Source organism: Mauremys reevesii, linkage group 9 (genome assembly GCF_016161935.1).
Source record: "Mauremys reevesii isolate NIE-2019 linkage group 9, ASM1616193v1, whole genome shotgun sequence".
Taxonomy (NCBI): domain Eukaryota; kingdom Metazoa; phylum Chordata; order Testudines; family Geoemydidae; genus Mauremys; species Mauremys reevesii.
In genome coordinates, this window is record NC_052631.1 from 5,789,917 (window position 1) to 5,813,951 (window position 24,035).

The window sequence follows — 24,035 nt, forward strand, 5'->3', positions numbered from 1 at the left end:
GTGTTTCTTGCAGAGCTTTGCTTGGTTATCTGTAAAGAGAGTATGTGGGAGGAGACAGCCAGTACCCAAATGGTTACTGATGAAAATCACTTGCCTCTCTGTGTATGGTTACCAACAACTGTTGTATGTGAATGCAATGTGGCCCACACGCCTTTTGTGAACTCTTGATGTAAAGGGATCATTAACATTCCAATCTCAGCAAACTATTTTTAGCCCTGTTAATATAGCTTGCAGCACAATATTTTACTAGCTGTGATTCAGTGGCTGTATTTTCCTTAGTTGCTATAGACGGTACAGTCCTGTTGTAGTTAGGTTCCCATAAATCCAGGAGGAAAGGAAGCCCCGAGTAAGCTTAGTTGTGTGTTCCTAGAACCAATTTTGCAGTAGATTTAGTAGCTTTGTCTCTGAAGGAATAATAATTGTATGGCAAGTTTTTCTGTGATTGAATGATTTTGTCTTAAAGGGATAATGGCCCTGGGGAACTTACTATGAGTAGGAGCGATTTTAGCAGAAAATGTATATTTCAGTACTCAGAACAAAAACAGTTTAGTGAAAGCAGCTTTTTAAAAAGTCACCATTCCCTTACAGTGTTGTGCTAAGAAGCAGTATTGTGCTAGTGTATGAGAATAGAATGCAACCTTCACTGGCAATGCATATTACATTTACCAGTTGATTTTCACTGTCCAGCCTGAGCAAAATGTACCTAGTAAACAAACTGTATAAATGGTGAAAAACCCAGTTGTAAAAATCCTTTGAGTTCTAGTATTCCAAACTGATGTTAGTAATCGAGATAAGGAAATAAGTCAAAAAATTGTGGGATTTATTTTCCTTTTAAAAGGAAAGACACATGCAAGTTGCTTTTTTGAAATCAGATTTGCTCTCTTCACTTACCTCACTTCAGTAGCCTCAACAGCTCTCGTAGAAGGAGTTCAACGTGGTTTTAATAACTGTCTGGTTTCCTATCTGCCATGTAGGAAAATACAGGAAGTGCCATTGTTACCTTCTTTGGATTATGAGAAGCTGAAGAAAGATCTGGTCAGCGGGAGTGATCGTCTTAAAGCTTTTTTACTGCAGGCTCTGCGCTGGGTAAGTGAGATGGTCTCCCTACAAGTGAAGAAGGCTCTCGTGCTGCTGGCATAGGCCCTTTCTGAAGAGCTGGAGCTAAAATCTAATTTTCAGACAAGACGGCTCACATCTGGAGTGAGCTGTCTTCCTCCAGAATAGGGTATGTGGGGGGCAGAGAGAGAATGCAGAGGCTTCTCTGCTTGAGTTTCAGTCAGTGACACTTGCTGAGGCTCTGGAATTGCTGAGGAAAGTGCAGGATGTGCCTTGTGAATTACATCTGTGGCCTTTCTGGCTGGTGAAGGCCAACTGGAAGATTTCAGAACCGTCATTGGAATGGTGCCTGAGGGAGGGTAAGGTGTCCTTTTGTTTCAGAGGGCAGGTCTACACTACAAAATTAAGTCGACTTACATTAAGTTGATGTACAGCCACCACCATAATTACAGCTGTGGTTCATGTCCACACTTGCTCCTTCTTTTGGTGGTATGTGTCCGCACCAGGAGCACTTCCACTGATTGAAGTGGGACACTAATAGCTGGCCCCGGGCAGCCCTGGGGTTCACAGCTGGCCCCCTCTCTCCGCCCTGGTGCTGACAGCCCGAGCTATCAGTACTGTGGCAGCGGGTCCTAGCTGTGAGCTTGCACCCTGCTGACAGCTCAGGCTGTCAGTGCCAACAGGGGGCTGGGGAGGGCTCCACTTGGGGCTGACAGCCAACAGGTGATGTAAGTAATTTAGTGTCTAGCCAGATGCTGTGTTACCCTAGCTACTTTGACATAAACATTATGCCTCTTGTGGAGGTGGAGTTATGTCAGTGTAGAGGGCCGCTTACTTCAGCAGAAGCAGCATTGTAGTGTACACACGGACATAATTAGGTCAATGTAAGCTGCCTTGCGTTGACCTAACTCTGTAGTGTAGACCAAGCCAAAGAAATGATTGTGTGTCTTTGTTCAAGAAAAACTCTCTCTTGATAGGGCAATAATTGGAGAGAGGCTGCCTATATCTCGAATCTTCCGTTTTTGGGGAAACTGTAAGCATATTCTAGCAAAACTTTGAAGGTGGCAACAAGAATCTTTTAACTTCATGCCACCGAAGAGGGGAAGCTAATGGAGGGATTCAAAAGGAAGGCTGACATGGGCAAAATGACAGGCATGAAAGATGATCCTATAAACCAGGTGGATGCAGTGTAAACTTTCACACCCTATCTTGTAATGACTTGAGCCCTGTTGTGGGTCTCTTCCCTGTCTATCTTACCAGGTCAGTCCTGTGCAGATGCTGACAGATTCTGAATGACAGTTTTGTGGTTGGCCACTGAGCGCTAAACTCATTTCACTTGCTGTCAGACCTCCAAGTTGAATTCATCCTCTGTGTGAGAGGAGGATTAATTCTCCACAAATAATTCTCCCAGACACTCTCTCACATTAGCATTCGTTTATGTGAATGATTAATTTGCCACACCCCCTCCCCCATTTTTTATAGCGCTTGACAACGTCTCATCCCGGTGAGCAGAGAGACACCGTCCTGCAGGGTTATATCAGCAATGACCTACTGGATATCCACAACAGTAGCCAGGTCAGCAAGAGTAGATCTTACTCTGGTTTGTGTGTGATATTATTTATTTGTGTAATGTGCTGATCAGAAAACTCTGTCTATTACAACATACAAATAATTAAACAGATTTCTACATGATCTGTTGGGTTGAGACATACATTTCAGAATACATTGACCACTAATACAGATTCTTTGTCAGGGTTGGTCTGTATGTTTTTGGGAGCTGACCTTTTTCATCCTAATTGCAGTGTTGTGGGATGACCTCTTAACGGTGGTCCCTAAGCCAAAATATGACCTTTCTCATTAATGCAGTAGGAGGTCAATGGGAGTCAGATGCACACTGTACTGACAGGAGATGCTAAGCACCTCAGAGACCAGGCCCTGAAACAGTTTCTATAAATGATTCTGTGGGATCAGTTTGCTGAAATACTAGGTGTGTGTCTCTGTGGTTAGTGTTGTGTGGTGTTGTGTTACTAGAGTTCTTAATTTAGGTTTATACTGCATGCGAGTGTGTAGTACTTGTGGAGACATGGAAGTTCATTAATGCATTGAGGGCTTGCCGCTGCGGCAGTTGAAATAGATGGCAATTATACCATTGACTTACTTCAGTAGGAACAGGATCAGATCCTAACACAGGAGGTTGGCTCTCACTTGTGTGACATGTCACAGGAGAATGACTCACTCGATAAATCTTTTTTGAGTAAATTGTGGATTGTAAGAGGATCCACTAAATTCATTTTTCTTGTGACCCAGAATAAGAATTAAACTAGGATTTTGTTCTTACAATGTACATACAATATATTCTTTTATGCAGCACCTGCAATCACATTTTTAAAAGCACATTTCAGTAAATTCAGCACTTAAAACTTTTCTTTTGCAGAATGCTCTAGCCTGCATATTGATTGGAAGGGGTCCTCAGTGATTGATAATCCAGCTGTGGCCATTAACAAAGTCATTACTTTTATATTTATTGATAATAGTTAATTTTATCCAGAGTAGCAGTTTCATTCTTTATCTCTTTGATGCCATGGGTCTAATTTTCAAGATGTAAGCCTGTTGTCCTCATCAGGGTGCATTTGTTGCCTCTACAGGTACCCTAGAAATCATAGAAATGTAGTGTTGGAAGGGACATCAAGAGGTCATCTAACCCAGTGGTTCTCAACCAGGGGTATGCGTACTCCAGGGGGTATGCTGAAGTCTTCCAGGGGGTAGATCAGCTCATCTAGATATTTGCCTAGTTTTACAACAGGCTGCATAAAAAGCACTGGTGAAGTCAGTACAAACTAAAATTTCGTAGATGGTGACTTGTTTTATACTGCTCTATATATTATAGGCTGAAATGTAACTATAATATTTATGTACCTTTTGATTTATTTTATAATTATATGGTAAAATGAGAAAGTAAGCAATTTTTCAGTAATAGCGCTTCTGTATTTTTATGTCTGATTTTGTAAGCAAGTAGTTTTTTAGAGAGGTGAAACTTGGGGTACAAATCAGACTCCTGAAAGGCGTTCGGTAGGCTGGAAAGGTTGAGAACCACTGGTCTAGTCCATGTCCTCCCCACCCCCATGCTGAAACATGACAAGTATACTTGGACCATCCCTGGCTGGTGTTTGTCAAATGTTCTTTAAAACATCCAAGGAGGAGGATTCCATCACCTTCCTGGGTAATCTGTTCCTGTGCTTACCTAGCCTTATAATTAGAAAGGTTTTTCTAATATCTAACCTAAATCTCCCTTGCTGCAAACTAAGCTGATTACTTCTTATCCTACCCTTGGTGGAAATGGAGAATAATTGATCACTGTCCTCTTTATACTTTTTACATAAGTAAAGACTTATCGCGTCCCCTCTCAGTCTTCTCGTCTCTAGACTAAACATGCCCAGTTCTTTCAACCTTACCTCTTACTTTGCACTTGTCTTTATTGAATTTCATCTTACTGATTTCAAACCAATTCTCCAGTTTATCAAGATCATTTTGAATTCTGATCATGTCCTGAAAAGTGCTTGCAACCCCTCTGAGCTTATCTGCAAATTTCATGAGTACACTCTCTATTCCATCATCCAAGTCACTAAGGAAAATATTGGATAGTACCAGATCCAGGACAGACCTGTATGGGACCACACTTGATATGTCCTCCCAGTTCAACAGCAAACCATTGATAACTACTCAATGAGTACGTTTTTTCATCCAATTGTGCACCTACCTTTATTATAATGTTACCTAGACCGTATTCCCCTAGTTCGCTTATGAGAATATCAAAGAATTAGGAAAAAAAAACAAACCCAAAAACAAAACAATCAAATTCTATTGTTGATATCTGACACTTTCTGTAAAGGGTAGTGGTGTATAGGAAATGCCAGAACTGAGCCTAAAGTTAACAAAGACTTGCACTGGTTTCTTTGTGAGCCAAGCACTGCCGTTCAGACTTCTTGTTAATGGTTCCCTTGCACCTAAACATGCTAATCGCTGTCAAACAGCAAATGTCCCTATTCCAAGTAGTATTATTGCTTAGTCAGAAATGAACAAAACCCTACAAAATACTTGTTTGATTCAAAGAAGCTAACTTTATTCATTTGAGTTTAGTTAACTTAATTTCCTTTTCTAGGGTGCTGCTTCATTATGACTTTACCCTGCACATCAAAGCTTGTTCTATTTTGTTACCACTCCTTTTTCACCCATACAACTGGAAGATTAAAGTCAAGTTGGCGACTTGTTAATATGCTTTTGTTTGTACAGTTCTGATATTTGCGTCATTTATAATGCCTTTAAACATTGCATAAGCCTGTGCTAGAATTTTCCGGCTTCATTTATTTTGATAAATGTTTGCTTTCTCTTGCAGCGAAATGTGCTAAAATTGCTACATTCCAAGAGTGAGGTGGTCCGACAGTACGTGGCGAGGCTTATCAATGCTTTTGCTTCGCTGGCAGAAGGTAAGAGATGCACTGCAAAGGGCTGGACTCTTCATGTACCTTGGCACATTATAGGTACTTCATTGTCCTTGTGTGTGGAAATTTAAATACATCCTGCTTCTGGGCATTCATTGTCCTTTGTAATATTTGTCCAAGGTCGAGAATTGTCAGTGTCGGTACAGTTGCCACAGTTTATTTCAGCTTTTGTTGTTTCACCTTTTATAGTGTGTGGTCTTTGTCATGGGCAGCTGGTGAACCGGCAGTTGAGGGAGGCTAGCCTATGGCCAGCCCCGCCCCCTCCGCCCAAGGATCCGCCCTCCTTCCCCCACCGGAACGCCCCCTTTCCCGTGGCCGCCAGCCCCATCCCCCTTCCCCAGCGCCGGGTGTGCCAGCGATGTGCAGCCTGCCCTACTCTCCTGACCCCTGGGTGCTGGGGAGGTGGGCCAGTGGCACGCGAGCAGCCCCAAAGTGCCAGGTGGGTGGCCAGCCCCAGTGCCTCCAGTCCCCCCTCCCCCAAGCACTGCCTGGGCTGGGGCTAAGGGGGAAGGGCAAGCAGGAGCTGGAGGGGGCTCGGGGAGGAGTGTGGGTGGGGCCACGCTGGGCCGTTTGGGAAGGCACTGCCTTCCCCAGCCTATGCGCCATGCCTCCCATGGTCTCTGCGGGCTGTTAACAGTAGGCTTTCTAATTTCCACACTATACATTATCGTTGTTATGTCTTCAGTCCCTTCATGGGGCAGTGAAGTGTGCTCTTCAACCACAGTAGTTGTGCATGTTGTAGAACCAAACCTGTAACTGTTCCCATCTTGCATCATCAATGTTCTGAAAATGCACATTGAAAACAACTACCCAAAAAGCCACCCAGTGATCAAAGACTGCTGCAGAGAGTCCCAGCCACTGGGTTGTGTGCTAGTACTGATACAGCAGATTTTTGTATCTGGTACTGTACCCTCCCCTTCTCTACCTGGATGAACCTCTGTGCATGGCTGCTGTCCGGTTAGTTGCATACTAAACTGTGATGGAGCTTTGCTCCAGACCTTGGTCTCTTGGACTGGGATTTCCAAAGGGGTATTAGAGCTAGGTACCCAACCGCCATTAAAAGTCAATAGGAGCTGGACACTTAACTTTCTCAGGCCTGGTCTACACTGGTGGGGGTGTCGATGTAAGATATGCAACTTCAGCTACGGGAATACTGTAGCTGAAGTCGACGTATCTTATTCCAACTTTCCTCCCGTCCTCACGGCGCAGGATCGACGGCCGCGGCTCCCCCATTGACTCCGCTACTGCCGCTCGCTCTGGTGGAGTTCCGGAGTCGACGGGGAGCGCGTTCGGGGATCGATCTATCGCGTCTCGACGTCTGGACGTATCCTTAGGCCCCAAAACGTAAGCGTCAGATTTCCCTGAGCGATATGGTAGAAAGTACATGGTTGAATGAGAGGTAGCGAGGTCTGGCTAGTATGGCCAAAGTACTAGCTTGGTAAACTGCTACAGTTGCCCAAAATGGGTGGAAGCCATCTTAAAAGTGATGTGTTTTGTGCAGATTGTGGGTTTCTACTGCGAGTTTCTACTGCCTTGTTAGAGAGAGAAAGTTGGCTCAAGCCATCTTTCTTTGTGAAAGGGGAGGAGGGAGGCTCTCTTTCGTGGGCTGGTATCTCACTATCTATTCATTCATCACTGTTTGCACCAGGTCGGCTCTACCTTTCCCAGAACCCAAAGTTGCTGCGAGTGCTGGAGGAAAGGCTGAAAGCTGAAGACAAGGATTCCCTTACACGGGAGAATGTTCTGGGGGCTTTGCAGAAATTCAGCCTCAGGTGATGACAGCTCAGCAGGCAGTGGTGACAGCAGGAAGGGAAATGCAAACTAGGCAGGCTCTGTTCAGGGAGGAAAGAAGAGCACTTGATTTTTGTACAACAATCATCAGAACCCACTGTGGCTGATGAAAGAAGTGCCATTGATAACTTGAGGAGGACCCAACTCTGTAGGCAGAATTAGTCTGATTTCTTAGCAATTGTTAGACTTAAGTGAATTTATGCACATTAATGTCTGTGCATTTTAATATGTATTTTTAATTGCACAACCTCATTGAAACTATATCAGGACAGCTCCCTTATCCTGAAAGTCCCAAAAATCTGTACAGGGACAAGAAAAACTGTGAGTTCTCATTCAGTTATCAGCAAAGGATGGGGTCAGGGTTTGCCCTCTCTGCATAGAATTAGCTAGTTTTCATCCTTGACCTTTGAGTCTGGAGCCATCCATTCAGACACTCTCTCTCCTTTGATTTTTATGATAGCACCTCTGCCTTAGAAAATGTGCTACCAGTGTCTCCTGCAGTGAATTTCTCATGGGACTGGAGGAAGGTAGATGATGTCACACCCTCCTGAGTCAGTCACACTCCATCTAAGTCCCCTCAGAAAAGAGCAAGGAATCAGTCTTGCATAATTACAAGAGCTGTTCAGTCTCCTAAAAGAGAGAAGTGTTTTACTGCACTCTTATTTGAAATAAATATATCCAGTATAAAATGTATTTGTTTTATATTCTAGACGTGCCTTGCAGACGGCTATGATCAATGACGGGCTCATTTTCTGGCTGGTTGATGTTCTAAAGGATACGGATTGTCTGTCAGATTACACGCTGGAATATTCTGTCGCCTTGCTCATGAATCTTTGTCTCAGGAGTTCAGGTCTCTTACAGTTACAGATGTGATTTTCTGCTGGGAAATGGGTGGGAAAAGCCCTGACCTTGAACCTTCCATACTGAAATTATTGAGGTCCTTCAAGTGATTTTGATTTATGTCTGTTTTTATCAAGATTTATCTGTGTTAGATGGCCCCCACCACTGTAGAATCTGAGCTTCATAAATGGTGCTTTTGATCAGGTATCTTTTCCAACCTGCTCTGAAACAAAATTCACGCCTTGTGAGGAGTCAAAACTTCTCTCTGGAGTTTGGCTTTGTTACCAAAGAAATTAAATTAGTGTTCAGCTCAGTCCTCCCCTGGCTTGTCTGTATCTCGGGTTTTTCCCCTCAGAACTGCTCTATCTACACCTGGGTCCTCTCTGTAGAGAGCCACTCCCACTTTCCTTTATATAGGGTGATGTAAGGAGCCACCCACCTCACTGAGTCAGCAAAACTCATTTAACCCCTTCCCAGCATGTTTATCACCTAATAGGGTGGAGTGTTTCAAGCAAAAACAGTCTGCCTGCTGCAGGGCTAGTATGAGTTACCTGATTTCTGACTGGCTGAAGCAAACAATATGCCTGTTTATAAAAGCCAGTTAGAATTGAACTATTCAATAATGTTATACGGCCCAATCCTCACCTTGCAGGATTGAACCCATAGCATTCAACAGTCCTCTTATGACACAGATACCCTCCTGATAACATCATGATACAGTTTGTGACCCAAGGAGTTTACAATCTTAAAAGATTTTAATTAAAAAAAAAAAGGGGTAGAGTTAAACGCAGACAAGTCCACAGCAGCAAAGAGTCCTGTGGCACCTTATAGATTAACAGACGTATTGGAGCATGAGCTTTCGTGGGTGAATGCCCACCTCGTCGGATGTACATGCATCCGACGAAGTGGGTATTCACCTATGAAAGCTCATGCTCCAATACATCTGTTAGTCTATAAGGTGCCACAGGATTCTTTGCTGCTTTTACAGATCCAGACTAACACAGCTACCCCTCTGATACTAGACAAGTCCACAGTAGCCCTCAATTGGCATCATCAAAGTGACATCTTTGTTAAACTGTTGTGGGATCAATGTCTCAGACTTTGAAAGTAAATATTTTATAACACGTACCTGTCTAAAACCAGAGTAACTCCATTGACTTCAGTAGAGTTATTCTGAGAGCAGAATTTAGTCCATTGCATATTGCATTGTATTAATTTTTAGGAAAGAAAGAAGTGTTTGGTTTTTTTAATTTCCTTTTCTGTATTAAAAAAAAAATTATGCCTCTGCAGGGAAGAAAATGTGTGCGAAAGTTGCAAACCACGTGCTCAAAGTTCTCTCTGATCTCCTTGGCCATGAGAACCATGAGGTACTTGTACAGCAAATATTCCTCTGTTTAGGCAAGGGAAGGGTAAAGCTGATGATTTTAAAAAAAGCAACGTGTTTTGCTTGGTCCTTTGCTACTGTACCCTGGCAGTAAATTACATGGAATTTCAGTAAAGTTCACCATCCTGTAAACTCATTTGGGCTCAGTGAATGCTGTGGGTTTTTTTCCTAGAGATTTTGTTCTCTCTTCAACCGTATGATTGGTAATTTGAAAATGAATGTTTGATAGCGGTATGGTTATCACATTCCAGACTGTAGGTTCCTGGGATTATTTTAAAGTAATCTAAAACCAAATCTTTCCAAGCCTTACTACATCAGGAGATACAAAACTATTTGCGATGCAGACCATATGCAAAGCATCAGGTGCAAACAAGTCACTTCCACCAGTATTTCTGTCTTTCTGTCTTTCTTTCTTAGAATACTATAAAAATAGCTGGATGGGCCTTAGCATTCAACTCCTAATATCTCTCCATCTGCTGCTTCGTGTGGGCTGCCATTTTACGCCTTCATGATCTTAGTTCCTTTTCTTTTCCCGGAAACACTTACGTGAAAGTTGCCACATCATGCAACCCAGGGGCAGAATGCTAATAACAACAGCTTACTTTTATCTAGTACCTTTCATCTCAAAGGGTCCCATTATACACCGCCCCTTGTGATACATCATTACTTCATCCACCTCTGGGGTGGACTGAGATCTCTGGTTAACTGCACACAGCAAGACAACACAGCAGTTCAGGGCAGGTGAAAGTGGACACAGTGTTTGCCTTCAGTGTGAATTGTAAAGGAAATGTGGGGAGGCAGAATGTCCTTTATCAGAGTGGGAATTTTGGCCAGGACATCAGGGCTCAGTCCCTGACTCTCATGGAAAATGGCTTGGAACCTTTGATGAACACCAGTGGCTGGGCCGACAGTTTTATATCCCATTCTGCATTTAAACATCTTTTTATTTTTTTTACCTTATTGAAACTGAAAGTAGAGACAATTTCCCTGAGCAACTTGTGTGTTTTTTCCATGTTTTATAAAAATTCACGGTGTGGTGTGGCTCAGTGCCTCCCTGTACTACTTTATTTTAATTAAGATTCATGTTGGGAGGCTTTTGTTGGACTGTATTGTTAGCCTTGTTTTTGTGACCAATGTGAATTTGAAGGTGGTTTGTACAGTGCATGGTGATGTCCACTTATGGCCCAGTCCTGCACCATTTAAGTCAATAGACCAATGGTCCCCAACTCGGTGCCCAGGGCATCTATGTGCGCCCGCGTACTGTCCGGCGGACGAGCATCCGCTGAAATGAGGCTGATAAGCAGCAGCATCCAGAGGCGTCGCCGCCGAAATGCCGCCAAAAATCAGCGTTGTCGGCAGCATTTTGGCAGCGACGCCTATTGACGTCGGCGGCATTTCGGCGGATGCTCGTCCACCGGCTATGGTCCTCGGTGGCTCGTCATCCCGTGCCCACCAGATGAAAAAGGTTGGAGACCACTGCAATAGACGTTTTGCCATTGAAGTCAATGGCAGTAGGATGAGGCCCTTAGATGACAGGAGAGTTTTCTGTAGTTTATAGAACTAAAACTAATAGTCACAAATCTTGAGGATTGGGGAGATCTAGATACACTGTGTTATAATTATTGACAATCTGTCCTGTGCAAAAGAGATTCCTCATGGGTTTTTAAAGTAGATGCATAGAACAGTGGGACCCAACCCTCTTCATCATGAGAGACAACTTTGGTTCATAGTAGGTAGTTCGCTGCATATACTTGAACTATCTGGACCTACCTACAAAAATACTTCTAACAAAATCAAGTGATAGGGCTGAAGAAGAGACCTCTGGGATCTTCTGGGTCACCTCTTGTCTCAAGAAGTTTGAGATATGACTTTAGCTTAGCTTACTTTTCCTTAAAGCTATCTAATACCGCCATGACAGTAAACAGAACCAACAAATCTTGCCAAGAACGGTGTTTAGGACCTTCACATATTTGTTGCATTCTTGATCTAAATCTACATGAGCCACATTGCTTATATTTTTCAAGAGATGCAGAGGGCGCAGAAATCCGTGGAATCCACATGTAGCTAAACTTGGCCCCCACACAGAGCTCCTGATTACCAGCTGGCCTTCTGATCACCTTCCTAAAAGTTCACTGATCGCCAAGTGGCATTATCCAAAGCAGGAAGACTTTTGTGTGAATGGGCTGCAGGCATCAGATTCCATGCGTGTGGCTCAGTAATTTGCTCCTTTCCACCTACGCTTTGCCTGTTGGCAATTGGGTAGGATTCAGGAGATGGAGTCATTAAAAATGGACTCACCATTGGCACATTTTCTTCCTTCTCAGATACAGCCATATGTGAATGGAGCGCTGTACAGCATTCTTGCTATCCCTTCCATACGAGAAGAAGCCAGAGCAATGGTAAGGAACAGAGAAAAGAAACTGATTGAGTAAGGAAGTAACATATCTACATAATCATTTTTCTGATACCCACCCATGCTGTAAATGCTTATTTGGAGTTCTCATTTAACTTCTGCAACCCCTCCCCTCTCCATTATGTAATTTCATTAAAATAACTGTAGGTAATGTTAAATATTCCATTATTCTCTGGGCTGTGTCACAGAGTATGTCCTTTTATTTTGGGGCGCTATTCGGCCAAATTCCACCTTGGTGCAAGCTGGTCTGACGTGACTGAAGTCAGTGGAGTTGTATCCACTTACACCCAAGCTGAGTTTGGATCACTGTTTCCTGTTGACTACTACAAAGCTGTCTGGTCCAGCCTGAGCCGCTCCATTCATTACAAAGGCGCCTGTGAGAAATTGTAGTCAAAACGGAACTGCTGGATGTTCTGAAAGAGGGAATTTGCCATCCCTGTAGCTGGTGATGATGAAGGAATTGAGGTGATGGATGGTCTCCTGCAGAGCTGGCACTATCTTTTGAAGGAGATAACAATGCACCATGGCAAGCCAGCAGGGAGAGGCTTGTATCTGGTCTAATTTGCACTTACTCACATTGTCCGTTTTATTATGTGAAATCAATTTAAATGTAAACCTCGGCATCATGTCTCCTTTCCTGTCATTCTTATCTTACTATGTCTATTCAAAAGGCATCTCTGAAGATTCCGTTTTCTGCTTTTTCGTGTTTAAATGTTTGGATTAAAAATAGCTGTTCATTATAGGCTCTTCCAGCGTTCGATGGGGAAGGTGATACCTCATTAAATAATACTGGTAATAATTAGGATGAGAGGCCACTTCCCTGCATCTGCAAGATTTCTAAGGAATAGCCTGTACTGGTGATCTATTCTAAAGGACAACTTGGGGTTGATTTTTCAGAATCAATAGGAGTTTGCCCCCCAACTGCTTTTTGTACCTTTGAAAATCTCCCCCTTAATACACACAATTGATGGGTGTGAGTGTCTCCCATGTATTCACATATACGGTGGGGTTAGCAGTTCGCTAGTCTTCTACCCATTGTGGTATCCAGCTAAGGAGGAAGGGACGGGGCCTTGAATTTCAAGGGTTTTGTCTAAATTAGGATTTAAAGGTGCTATTTTAGAACATGTTAGCTAACACAATCCAACTAACATGTTTGAAAAAGCAAACGTAGGCAAGGCGGTGTAGATTTTAACACATGCTAAGCTGATTATGTTAACCCGTAGGCTGCCTCGAGGCTTTAACATGACAGGTTCAGCTTGTGTTGAAGGCAGAATTTCAAATGTTAGATTTTCTCTTCACGTACAGTGCTACAGCAGTGCAGTTGTAACGATACAGCTGTATCTCTTGTAGGGCTTTACTGAAGATGCTACTACCCTGACGGGAGCGCTTCTCCCGTCTGCATGGTAGCTGTATCGGCTAGAGAAGCTCTCCTGTTGTGCTGTAGCCACAGGGTTAGGTTGGTGTAACTGCATCACTTGGGTGTGGATTTTTCACATCCCTGGGTGACATAGTTATACCGATATAGGTCTGTAGTGTAGACCTGGCCTTAGTTAGAAAGTATTAGCTAACACCTTCTAACAACTCACCTTTTTGTCCTAGTTTAGGTGAAATCAAGGAGGGCATTTGGAGTGCAGTAATAGAGGAGAGAAGCAAGGAGTGGGGTCTCTGATGGCAAAGAAAGCTGGTAGGAGGGAGCTGAGCCACTTTCATTCCTAATGACTGATTTAGGGCCTTCTCTCTCTTTGCATCCATAATTTGCAGGCACAATTTTGCTTTGCCCTGCCCAATCTGTGAGCCGCTACCCAACCTGCGGAGCTGGACATTAAATGACATTAAAAAATTAGAGACACAAAACAGAGCCCACGGTTGCAAAAAGAGATGAGGTGGGTTTAAGGAGAGGATGAAAATCAGCCCCACCTCACCTCTCACTTTCCTCTGAAGCCTGCACAATTCTTTTCATACTTTTTCCTTCCAGAGATATGTTTTGAATGAACTGATATGTATTGAGTTTAGAAAGCAGAGGAGTAGCTCCAGTGGAAATCTGTGAATATTGCGTGTGCTGGAGGCTTCAGTGTTCAAGTGTGGTTGCAAATTACCTGGGCAGTTGATGGACAGAGTGGAATATTTATAATTGTGCACAGCAGTTTCACTATGCATTTTCTTTTCCCAACAAAACAATGATTTTAGCCAGTAAAATGACCTGTGCTGGGCTAGTGGCATGGAACACTCACCTAGCACTAAGAACGAGGAGTACTTGTGGCACCTTAGAAACTAACAAATGTATGTTTTCTAATGTATCCAGGGAATGGAAGAAATTTTGCGGTGCTTCATCAAGGAAGGAAACGCCGAGATGATCCGGCAAATTGAATTCATTATCAAACAGCTCAATTCAGGTCAGGGGAACAGATGCAGCTATTATCCGGGCTGTAAATCTTTCACAAAAGCCATAAAAAAAGCTCATGTTTTTAGATGGCCCTGGGAACTTACAAAGAATGACAACGGGGTGATGGACTGGGAGAGCTCAAATAGGGAACATGAGGATTTCCGTGTCAAATGTGTTTTTTAAATTTCTTTTGTGTTTCAAAAAGAAACATTTGGGCCTAAATTCCAAAGCCTTCTGACCATGTGCAGCATGAGGTTGGATGGTTATGCTGGGGCATTGTCCTCCTGGAAACAAAGGTACAAAGCTTGAATAAGCTGATAGCGCAGTACAGTGGCACAGGGTTCAGTCTTGCTCTTCTCTTGCTTCATAGGTGGGCATGGACAGGACGCTCTTGGTGTCTGTGACCTCTCCTTACCCCCATCCAAACCTGAAGTGGAATTGACAAGTTATGCTCTGGCCTTCGTGGCTGGAGGGAAGTGATTGGAGAGAGAAGAAATAAAGATAGCAAAGAAGGGTGAATTCAGGAAGCATCTTCCTGCTAACTAGAAATAATTCTAGTTGGGTTGTCTTCTCGTACTTTGGAAAGGAGTAGAGGCGGCGATGAATCTTCCTGTCTTAGGCCATGGTTACATTCGCACTTTTGTTGGTATAACTTATGTTGCACAGGGGTGTGAAAAAACACCCCCCTGAGTGACATAAGTTACACCGACAGAACGCCAGTGTGGACAGCACTGCTCATTGGGGGTGGTTTAATTATGTCGATGGGAGAGCTCTCTCCTGTTGACACAGAGAGGCTACCATGCAGCTGCATGGGTACAGTGGTGCTGCTGTAAGCTCTCTAGCGTAAACATGGCCACAGTGTGGAAAAGAACAAATAGAATCGCGTGCAGTTAGTGTTTGACTAAGGCAGGGGTTCTACAGCTTCATTGCACCACGACCCCTGACCATGAAAATTGCTACACGACCCAGAATGGGGGATGGAAGTTTGAGCCTGCCTGAGCCCTGCCACCCCAGGTGGAGGGGGCAAAGCCCGACCCCACTGCCCTGGTCAGGGCTGGGGGCTTGTAACCTGAGCTCCACCACCTAGGGCTGAAGCCCTTGGGCTTCGGCTTTGGACCCCGGTGCTAGGGCTCGGGCTTTGTCCCTAAGCAGAGAAGCTCGGGCTTCGTCCCCGGTCCCCAACAAGTCTAATGCCAACCTTGGCAACCCCATTAAAACGGGGTCGCGACCCACTTTGGGGTCCCAACCCACAGTTTCAGAATTGCTGGGCTAAGGTATTGCCAATATAGAATATAGAAAAATGTTTTGCTGCTGTTTGTGAAAATGGCATTTTGAAAGGGGATATGTGACTGTTGGGCAAAATTTCTGAGTGCTAAGATCTACACACAGTAAGAGCCTGTGATTTTAGATTGTTTTCATTACCGTGGTGTATGTTTGCTCTAGTGAAATACGCCTCTCCAATAATGACATTATTATTTTTTTATTTACTATTGGGGGCATCTTTAAATTATATCATTACAAAAATATTTGTTTACTGGTTTGTGTGCCTGCTATCCCCTTATCATGCTATAAATATGCGGATATAACTAGCTGGGTACAATCATGAGTAAGTAACTATTCCTGAGTATTTCTGCTTCTGCCTTCTTCAGGGAATCCAAGAGAGGATTTTTGGTGATTCTAAAAATGTTGCTGTTCTCAAAATAGTAGCACAAAGTTCAAGAGCTGCTGTACAAAGAACTAGCATAATAAATATTGACAAGCTAAATTTTTCAGGATGGAGGGTAATAGCTAGAGTTTCTGATGGGATGGACACAGACTAATTCACTTTTGATCACTTACACTGATTTTTTTTTTTTGTTTCTTTCTAGAAGAGCCATTGGATGATAGTGTTGAGTCTGATGATGAAGAGGAGGATGAAGATGATGAAGTAAGTGTAAAGGCCTGCTGACATCTCCTAGGAAACTGATTAACAGTCTATTCAGGAACAGTTGTGCTGATTGTGGTGGATTTTGTATGTCTCTTTTTCTGTGGGGTGTGTTTTAAATTTCATTACCAAGGATATTTTGTATAAAAAGAGGACCTCTGCTCCTGCTGCTTATTCCTCATTGAAGTCCTAATCCTTGCCTCATGGCATCATAATCATCACAACAATAAACTATGATGACCTAACAAAGGATTACAATTTAAAGTGAGGAGTGAGAAGAGGAGCTGTTATATCAGCAGAGATCCTATTTTCATGCAGATATCCTTAGTAATTAGAAACAAGGGAAGCAAATGACCAAAAACGCCAGCAGAAATGTGTGTAAACTGAATGTTTACCAGTTTATTCTTTGAGGCATCATCAGCTGTTTAAGGTGTAACTTCTTTTCTTACTTTAAAATTTGGAAATCTTTTAAATTAACTCTGTTAATGTAAAATTAGCAGACCAGTAAGTACAAATGTGGAAAATCAGTTCTCTTAAAAAGTTGAATCAGAATAGTGGACAGAATGTGCAGGCCGCCTGCAATTTGGGTAGATAAGAACTAGTCAGCTGTGCATTTCAATCTCTGCTAATTTAAGCTTTTTCTGTGCTAGTGTTTTTCAGGAAACCTCCCACACAGCAATAGGGGGAGCCCTAATGTAGACAGCATGTAGGCCTTTTAACCATTTTATTACCTAAACAAACCAGCAGAATAGAATGGTGTGGTGGTAAAAATGCCTGTGCTCTTAGCACTTCTGCCATTGCAACATCTGTGCAAGTGCAACAGTAGGAGATTTTCTGGAAAAATACTGTAGACAGCCAGAGGGGAGTTCCTCCGTAGAGCAGCTCTATTACATAAAAAGTTCTGTATGATTTTATAGGATTATACTATATAGTACAATAGACAAGTGTGTGTGTCTGTGTGTGTCTGTGTCTGTGTCTGTCTGTCTGTCTGTCCCCCCGCCCCTTGGCATTGATAGCTAGCAATCATGGTTAGTCTTTCTTTACAAAATCACTTTGTACTGTGAAAATTCCTGGAGAATAGCTATGGACAACACCTAAGTATATGACCCAAACCAGCAAAAAATAGGAAATTCAAAGTTCAGCATGCCACTTTGTCCTGTATTGACCAGCTCCAGGCACAGATGTTTTGTTATCACTCAGGTAATGCAGACACTGGGCTAACTTCAAGGCACTCCATTTTTTTCTCTACTGCAGTAGTTGTGCTTAATTGTATAGCTATCACACTTTAGCGGAGCTGTTTTTTTATTTTTAAATGAGAAAAAATTACCGTTTTGCAAATTTTCTGTGTTAAGAAGTAGAGTGCAATATAGAGAAATTAAATCATATGGAATTTAAGGGAGAAAACAGACACCAATGAACAGGTGGGCATTCCTTACAGAGAACTTATTTGATACAAACCAAACTCCCCTTTACAGTCTTTTTATTACACCATAACAACAGCTGAATGTACATTTCAGAGTAATTTATTATTAATATTATTTATTTGTATTATCATATTGCCATGAAACCTAGTCATTGACCAGGACCTCACTGTGCTTTGCACTGTATAGAAACAGAACAAAAAGATGGTCCCTGCCCCACATTTAATTCATTGTGAAGTTAGAAAAACATTGCAAAGGTCCCAATCTTGTAAAATACTAGGCACCCTCAGTGCCCATTGACTTCAGCACCTCACAACATCTGGCCTTTGCGTTGCATTGTTTTCTGTGGTTGGGTAGTTCTGAAGCGATTGGGTTTCTGGTAGCCAATGCCCATACCATGGATTAATGAGATGGTGATGAGCATATGTCCACTGGGAACCAGATTGAACCCAGCAAGCTGATTCCACCTTTGACCTTCCCCGTATTTGAATCAATGTTAATTAACACTCACAGCTGTCTAGCTCCTAGATGGCACAAAGAACTGATTCATTATAAAAATGAAATTATAACTACTTCATTTCCAGTTATCTTTAAGTACATGAATGCCTAGTAATCTGCCCTCAAAGCAATGGATGTGGTGCATCCAGGGTATTTCAGGAGCTCATCTTTATGACCTCTCATTGCTACCTACGTCACTTGTTTATAAAACCCCTTATTAGGGGAGCAGCTATTGCTAGAGGTGAGGTTCTGTGACAGAGATTGCCTTATGGCCGCTGTGACAGCACAAGATGGTGAAATCGTCCTTTGGTCTCTGGCATTTTTGTTTCTGAGGAATTCTTGGACATGGCTTTGATCTGTTGTGATGTGTAGTGATGCGGAGACCACTTCAAGAAAGGTGTGGCCCGAACTTCCTAAGTGTTGAGCACTCTGTTCTTCAGGGGCCGCTCTCAGGAGTAAAAGGGGAGCTAATTCTCCATGTCTTGTCCCATCTTTGTAGAGCTGGAAGGTTGAAACAAATAAATGGCTATATATTTTTGTGTTACATAAGCTCTTCCTTTATATAAAAGAAAAAACTCCCTAGACCACTTTTTAAAAACTTGCTTCCAGGCAAGCTAACTTTCAGGTCAATGCTAATTGTTAAGGGTAAGTGATAATTCTTTATTTCCAGGGGTTAATGGACATACTGCCAGGCCCTTAGCTAGATCATTGCCACTGAACAACTGTAATTTTATTCTGTTATCAAATGGAGGCCTATTCCAGTCCCTTGATTACAAGATTGGTATAGAAGATATATGCCCAAATAAATGGCAACAAAATGATATACTAACGTCATGCAGGTTATGTTTTTTTGTAAATAAGCAGTGTTATTTACTCACTTACTGAGTTCACTCACTGCCTCACAGATTTAGACCTTTGTATTTGTGGAATGCAGAATGCAATTGTTCTCCATGGTGAGATGGAGTCCCATGAGATTATATCTGATTTTACAGAGCTGCCTGGCAAACCAACTTAAGGGAGAGTTTGGGAAAGTTTTATACACAGAAAGTCTATAAGTACACACTCAAATCAACAGTGCCAGTTGAAGTAACTTTACAAACTGTCACAAAATCGATGCATTTCAGGGTATATACATGTTGGCTGTTTGTTAACACAGACTGCCTGTTTTATAATACCTTAGTTACTATCTTGCTGCAAATGTATATAGCTTAGTGGCTATTTTAAAACAACAAACACCAAAAAAAGCATTGTAGGGAGGTTGGTTTTTTTGGATCACCACTCATTTTCCTCACCACATCCCTTTTGCCTTCCATTATAGCAATATGTCTATGCAAAGATTTCCCCCAATTGCCATTAGCTTTCTATATTTTGCTATTTCTGTATTTGATTTTAAGTTAATCTGATTTACTGTTGGCTTTTAGCAGCTCTCATGGTAGTGACCACTTAAGACTAAACTACTCCGTGAAGAGTTGGTAGATGCTACTGCACTATGGGGGAATATCTGGCCTTTTCAGAAAAGCTGGAACTGCGTGTCTGTTTCAAAGCCTTGTCTCTGATCATTGTTTTTAAAGTAGCTGTCTAGATATTGCAGCTTTTCTGAAAGGCCTTTTTTAACAGGCCATGTCTGTGAAGCTATAACAACAATAGGCCTTAACCTCTTGTAACATCTTAAACCCTGTCACATGCTCATGTTTATTTAAAATAAACAAACAAACAGAACTCAAAGCTTTTAACCAAACTGCTCAGTTTTATCCAGCTCTTAAGAATTACATTTCTTATAAAAAAGAGATGGGTTGAAAAAGATTTTTTTTATTGCAATAAAACCAGTTATAATTACAATAAATTGTATAATTGTTTGTGTTCATAGGTGTGGATTCCATCACAGTGTTACACTTCATAAAATGATATAGACACTGTGAAATGTGGACATTTCAGTGGTTGGAGAAGCTTCCAGTTGTGCAGGCCTCCAGTGTAACAAAGTGGGTTATTCATTTGCCAGTACATCCTCCCTAAAATCATCTGCCCATTGAGAAAAGGGAACTTTAAAAAAATTATAAATAAATAAAAATAGTAGGCAAGAGAGTCTAATTTGCATTTCCCATCAAATTGTAAGTACAACAGACGTTAGGGCTAGTCTGCACTGGCAACGTTAAAGTGCTGCCATGGCAGCGCTTTAACGTGGCTTGTGTGGTCGCAGCAGAGCGCTGGGAGAGAGCTCTCCCAGCGTTCTAAAAAACCACCTCCGTGAGGGGCGTAGCTCCCAGTGCTGGGAGTGCGGCTCCCAGCGCTGGTGCACTGTCTACACTGGCACTTTATGCGCTGAAACTTGCTGCGCTCGGGGGGGGGGGTTGTTTTCACACTCCTGAGTGGGAAAGTTGCAGTGCTGTAAAGTGCCAGTGTAGACAAGCCCTTAGAGTCTCCTGGGCTTCTGAATTTGTGTTCACTGTTGGGAGAACAGAACAGGTGGCTTTGGCTGCCATCCAGCACCCTACGTTAACAAGTGGGAATCTTACTCGTGTGCTCCCCTACTTTCTACTTCTCGCTGTGGAAATAGACAGTGGCTCACCAGACACAAAGCAAGGGTGAAAAAAGGTACATGCTAGGTGATCTCGAAACGTTCATTCCTTTTTTTCAACAATTCCATCAGCCATTTCCCACAGAGACAGGAGCTGAAAGTCAGTCACCATTTGGGAGTTAGAACTATGATTTGCCAGACTCATTAGCTGGCTGCCAGCTGAGAGCAAAGAATGTTGGCTTCCATAAAGCACGTGTACACTTTAGGAATCCAAAACTCTGTAATTCTCCAAGAAAAAAAAATTAAAATCTACACATCTTTAAAGTATCTTTACACACAACCTTTCTTGCAATGCAATTATGTGGTTCATTTTATGTACATGTTTTGAAAGAACATTTTCTGAAAAAAACAACTGTCTTAGTACAGATTTACCAGATAATCTAATAGGTGGGCTCACAACACACCCAAACTGTGAATTTACCCAGTTTAATTGCATACCATGTCATGTTACTTCCTACCTTATTCAGGCACAAATCATTATTTAAAAGTTTATGCCTTTAATGTATCTTTAGTACCTGCTCCTGCAGTGCACTCTCCCATCAGGACCCCCATTAAAGTCAGTAGGACTCCCCACAGAAGTAAAGACTCTAGGATTTATTGCTTAAGAGACAGATTATATGCCCCTTATTATTTTAAGAACAGAGTAAATCACCTATTTCAGCAAAGCATATTCGTGTCAGCACAAAAGTGTATTTGCTATGCCCTGTAGTAGCAGATATGATGTTAAAGTATTTATTTTAAAATATTGACTTTACTTTAAATAATTAATCTTTAAATGTGGTTTTAATTGGGTTTGGACAGCCTTTAAAAGCAGTCTGTAAAAGTAAATACATGATATACTAGCTCTAATTCTAAGTTAATTTGTAAATTTGAGATGTATTAGATAACTGGACAACAGACATTTATAGGATACCTTCTGATCCACCTATCACTCGGCACCTGGCAATAAAATCAGTTAACTTCAGTGTGAAAATACAGCTCAGCTAGAAGCAACATCAAATGAAAAGAGCTTAATGTTAGGGCTTGTGCTACAGTGGCACAGCTGATACACTTCAGTGTAGATGCTACCTCTGTAGATGGGAGATTTCCTCCTGTCGTTGTAGGTAATCCACTTCCCCGAGAGGCACCTAGCACTATCTATACGGGGACTTAGGTCAGTTTAACAATGCTGCTCAAGGGTGTGGATTTTTCACATCCCTGACTCCCGTAGTTAAACCAACCTAATTTTTCTGTGTAGACCAAGCCTTAGACTTCAAGCCATTAACACCTTCACTGCTGTGGTCTGCTGCAGCTGTTGTGTGGTAGTAGAACAGGGCATCATTGTGTTGTGGTTGTAGTGGAATGATGATACTTCTATTTGGGATGTACTCCATACAAGGGACTAGAATGTGGATGTTTGCATCCACATACCTAGTACATTAAGCAATATTTAGGCAGTTGCAAGATTCTGAAGATTAGAATGGAGACTAAAAGAAAGTATTTTTTCACACAACATACAGTCAACCTGTGGAACTCCTTGCCAGAGGATGTTGTGAAGGTCAAAACTACAACAGGGTTAAAAAAGATCTAGATAAATTAATGGAGGAAAAGTCCATCAATGGTTATTAGCCAGGGTGGACAGGGACGGTGGACAGACTCTGTTTGCCAGAAGCTGGGAATGGGCAACAGAGGATGGATCACTTGATGATTACCTGTTCTGTTCATTCGCTCTGGGGCACCTGGCATTGGCCACTGTTGGAAGACAGGATACTGGGCTAGATGGACCTTTGGTCTGACCCAGTATGGCCGTTCTTATGCCCACTCGCCAATAGAGCCTAGAACTTTGTGCACAGAATGAAATAGAAGCCTCAACTGGAGGACCTTAGCTATCTAGTTAAGATAGATAACACGATGAATAGGGCTGATCTGTGAAGAGCTTTAAAGCTTTTTAGAAGTAAAACTGTTGTCAGGCCAATGGAAAAAGCAAGAAGGGATGTTATGATCATCCAGTTTAACTCCTGGCATGTGTCTAGTTGTTACGTTGTAAGCATACTAAAGAGGATAAATAACAGGAAAGCCCCTGATGGTACATTTGTCTTGCTGCTTTTGTCCAGAATAATTGCAAAATTGCTTTATAGACGATGGTTGATATTTTCAACTTTTAGACATTAAAAGTCTTCCATTAAAATTAATGTATGCAGTGTTGTTGTAGCCTTGTCGGTCCCAGGGTATTAGAGAGACAGGGTGGGTGAGGTACTATCTTTTATTAGACCAATTTCTGTGGGTGAGAGAGGCAAGCTTTTTGAGCTTTTCACGCCCACCTCTGAAATGTATTTCTTACAATACAGCAGTCATTCTATACTAGCAGAGCTATGCAACCGTTTTTAGAAAGGGGTATGAAGAATAACGTCTCCAATTTGTTGAGAAAAATGACTGTGTTGGTCTTTTTTGGAATTATTTTGAGGAAGTATAATTAAGAAAGGAAAACGAGAAAAAACTGTAATCACTAAATAGAAAGTGGGTTTAAAGTAGAATTCATCCCAGATGATCAATTTAACTGGTGCTTTCTTAATTCCCTGCATGAAATAATAATTCATTCCAAGGCTTTTCCTTTAAACCATACAACATTTTTGAGGTGTATAAGCAATATGTCTATAACCTAACGCATGTAACATAAGCATGTTCACATGCTCCTGATGCCCATGGCAGCAGGGCTAGTAAGAAACAAAACAGCCATATCAGAACAAAGATTATGGTTTTGTTTAAAATATTTAATAGCTGCTAAACAGATAAAGGTGCAAGCAGAAGAATATAGGGTCAGATCCTTAGCTGTTGTGAATCTGCATAGCTCCATTGAGTCAAGGCCTACTGAGGGGGGCAGCAGTATCTGTAGCCAACATGTGCCCATTTCTACCACATGAAATCTCTCTCATACGCACACTTATAAAGCACCTCCTTTCTAAAACTGTTTTGAGATTGCATAAGCATCCGACATTTGGATGATTTTTGTAGCAAAGTGTCATAAGATGGCTGACCCATTAAATGAAGTAGGTCCAGCTCCCCTGTGCCAGAACAGTTGTTCTCATTTGGCCTTTTAAGGGGGGATGGTCGTATCTGCTGGAGGCTGTAAAGGATCAGGGAGAATCTGAGAGGAGAGAGACTCAGTGAAAGAACGACCTGGTGAGTTAAGTCTGCAGGCCTTCCCTGGAAAGAGGGCGGAATTACCAGGTAGTCAGTGGGGAGGCTAGCCTGCTGATGTTCAAGAGTGAGTC

The 24,035-nt window shown here is 42.2% G+C and overlaps 1 protein-coding gene across 7 annotated transcripts in view; it reads left to right on the forward strand.

The window, feature by feature from the left end:
- The window catches only part of ARMC9 (armadillo repeat containing 9), a 121,674-nt gene that overhangs the window by 52,159 nt on the left and 45,480 nt on the right, over positions 1-24,035 (forward strand). For all 7 annotated transcript variants that reach the window (XR_005584694.1, XR_005584695.1, XM_039488650.1 and 4 more), the window contains exons 11-19: positions 975-1,086; positions 2,539-2,631; positions 5,450-5,540; positions 7,204-7,327; positions 8,057-8,196; positions 9,477-9,553; positions 11,895-11,969; positions 14,286-14,376; positions 16,235-16,293. Coding sequence is in view for 5 of the 7 variants with exons in the window: in XM_039488650.1 (XP_039344584.1) it covers positions 975-1,086; positions 2,539-2,631; positions 5,450-5,540; positions 7,204-7,327; positions 8,057-8,196; positions 9,477-9,553; positions 11,895-11,969; positions 14,286-14,376; positions 16,235-16,293 (862 nt within the window). In the remaining 2 variants the exon portion in view is untranslated. The remainder of the gene's footprint in view (positions 1-974; positions 1,087-2,538; positions 2,632-5,449; positions 5,541-7,203; positions 7,328-8,056; positions 8,197-9,476; positions 9,554-11,894; positions 11,970-14,285; positions 14,377-16,234; positions 16,294-24,035) is intronic.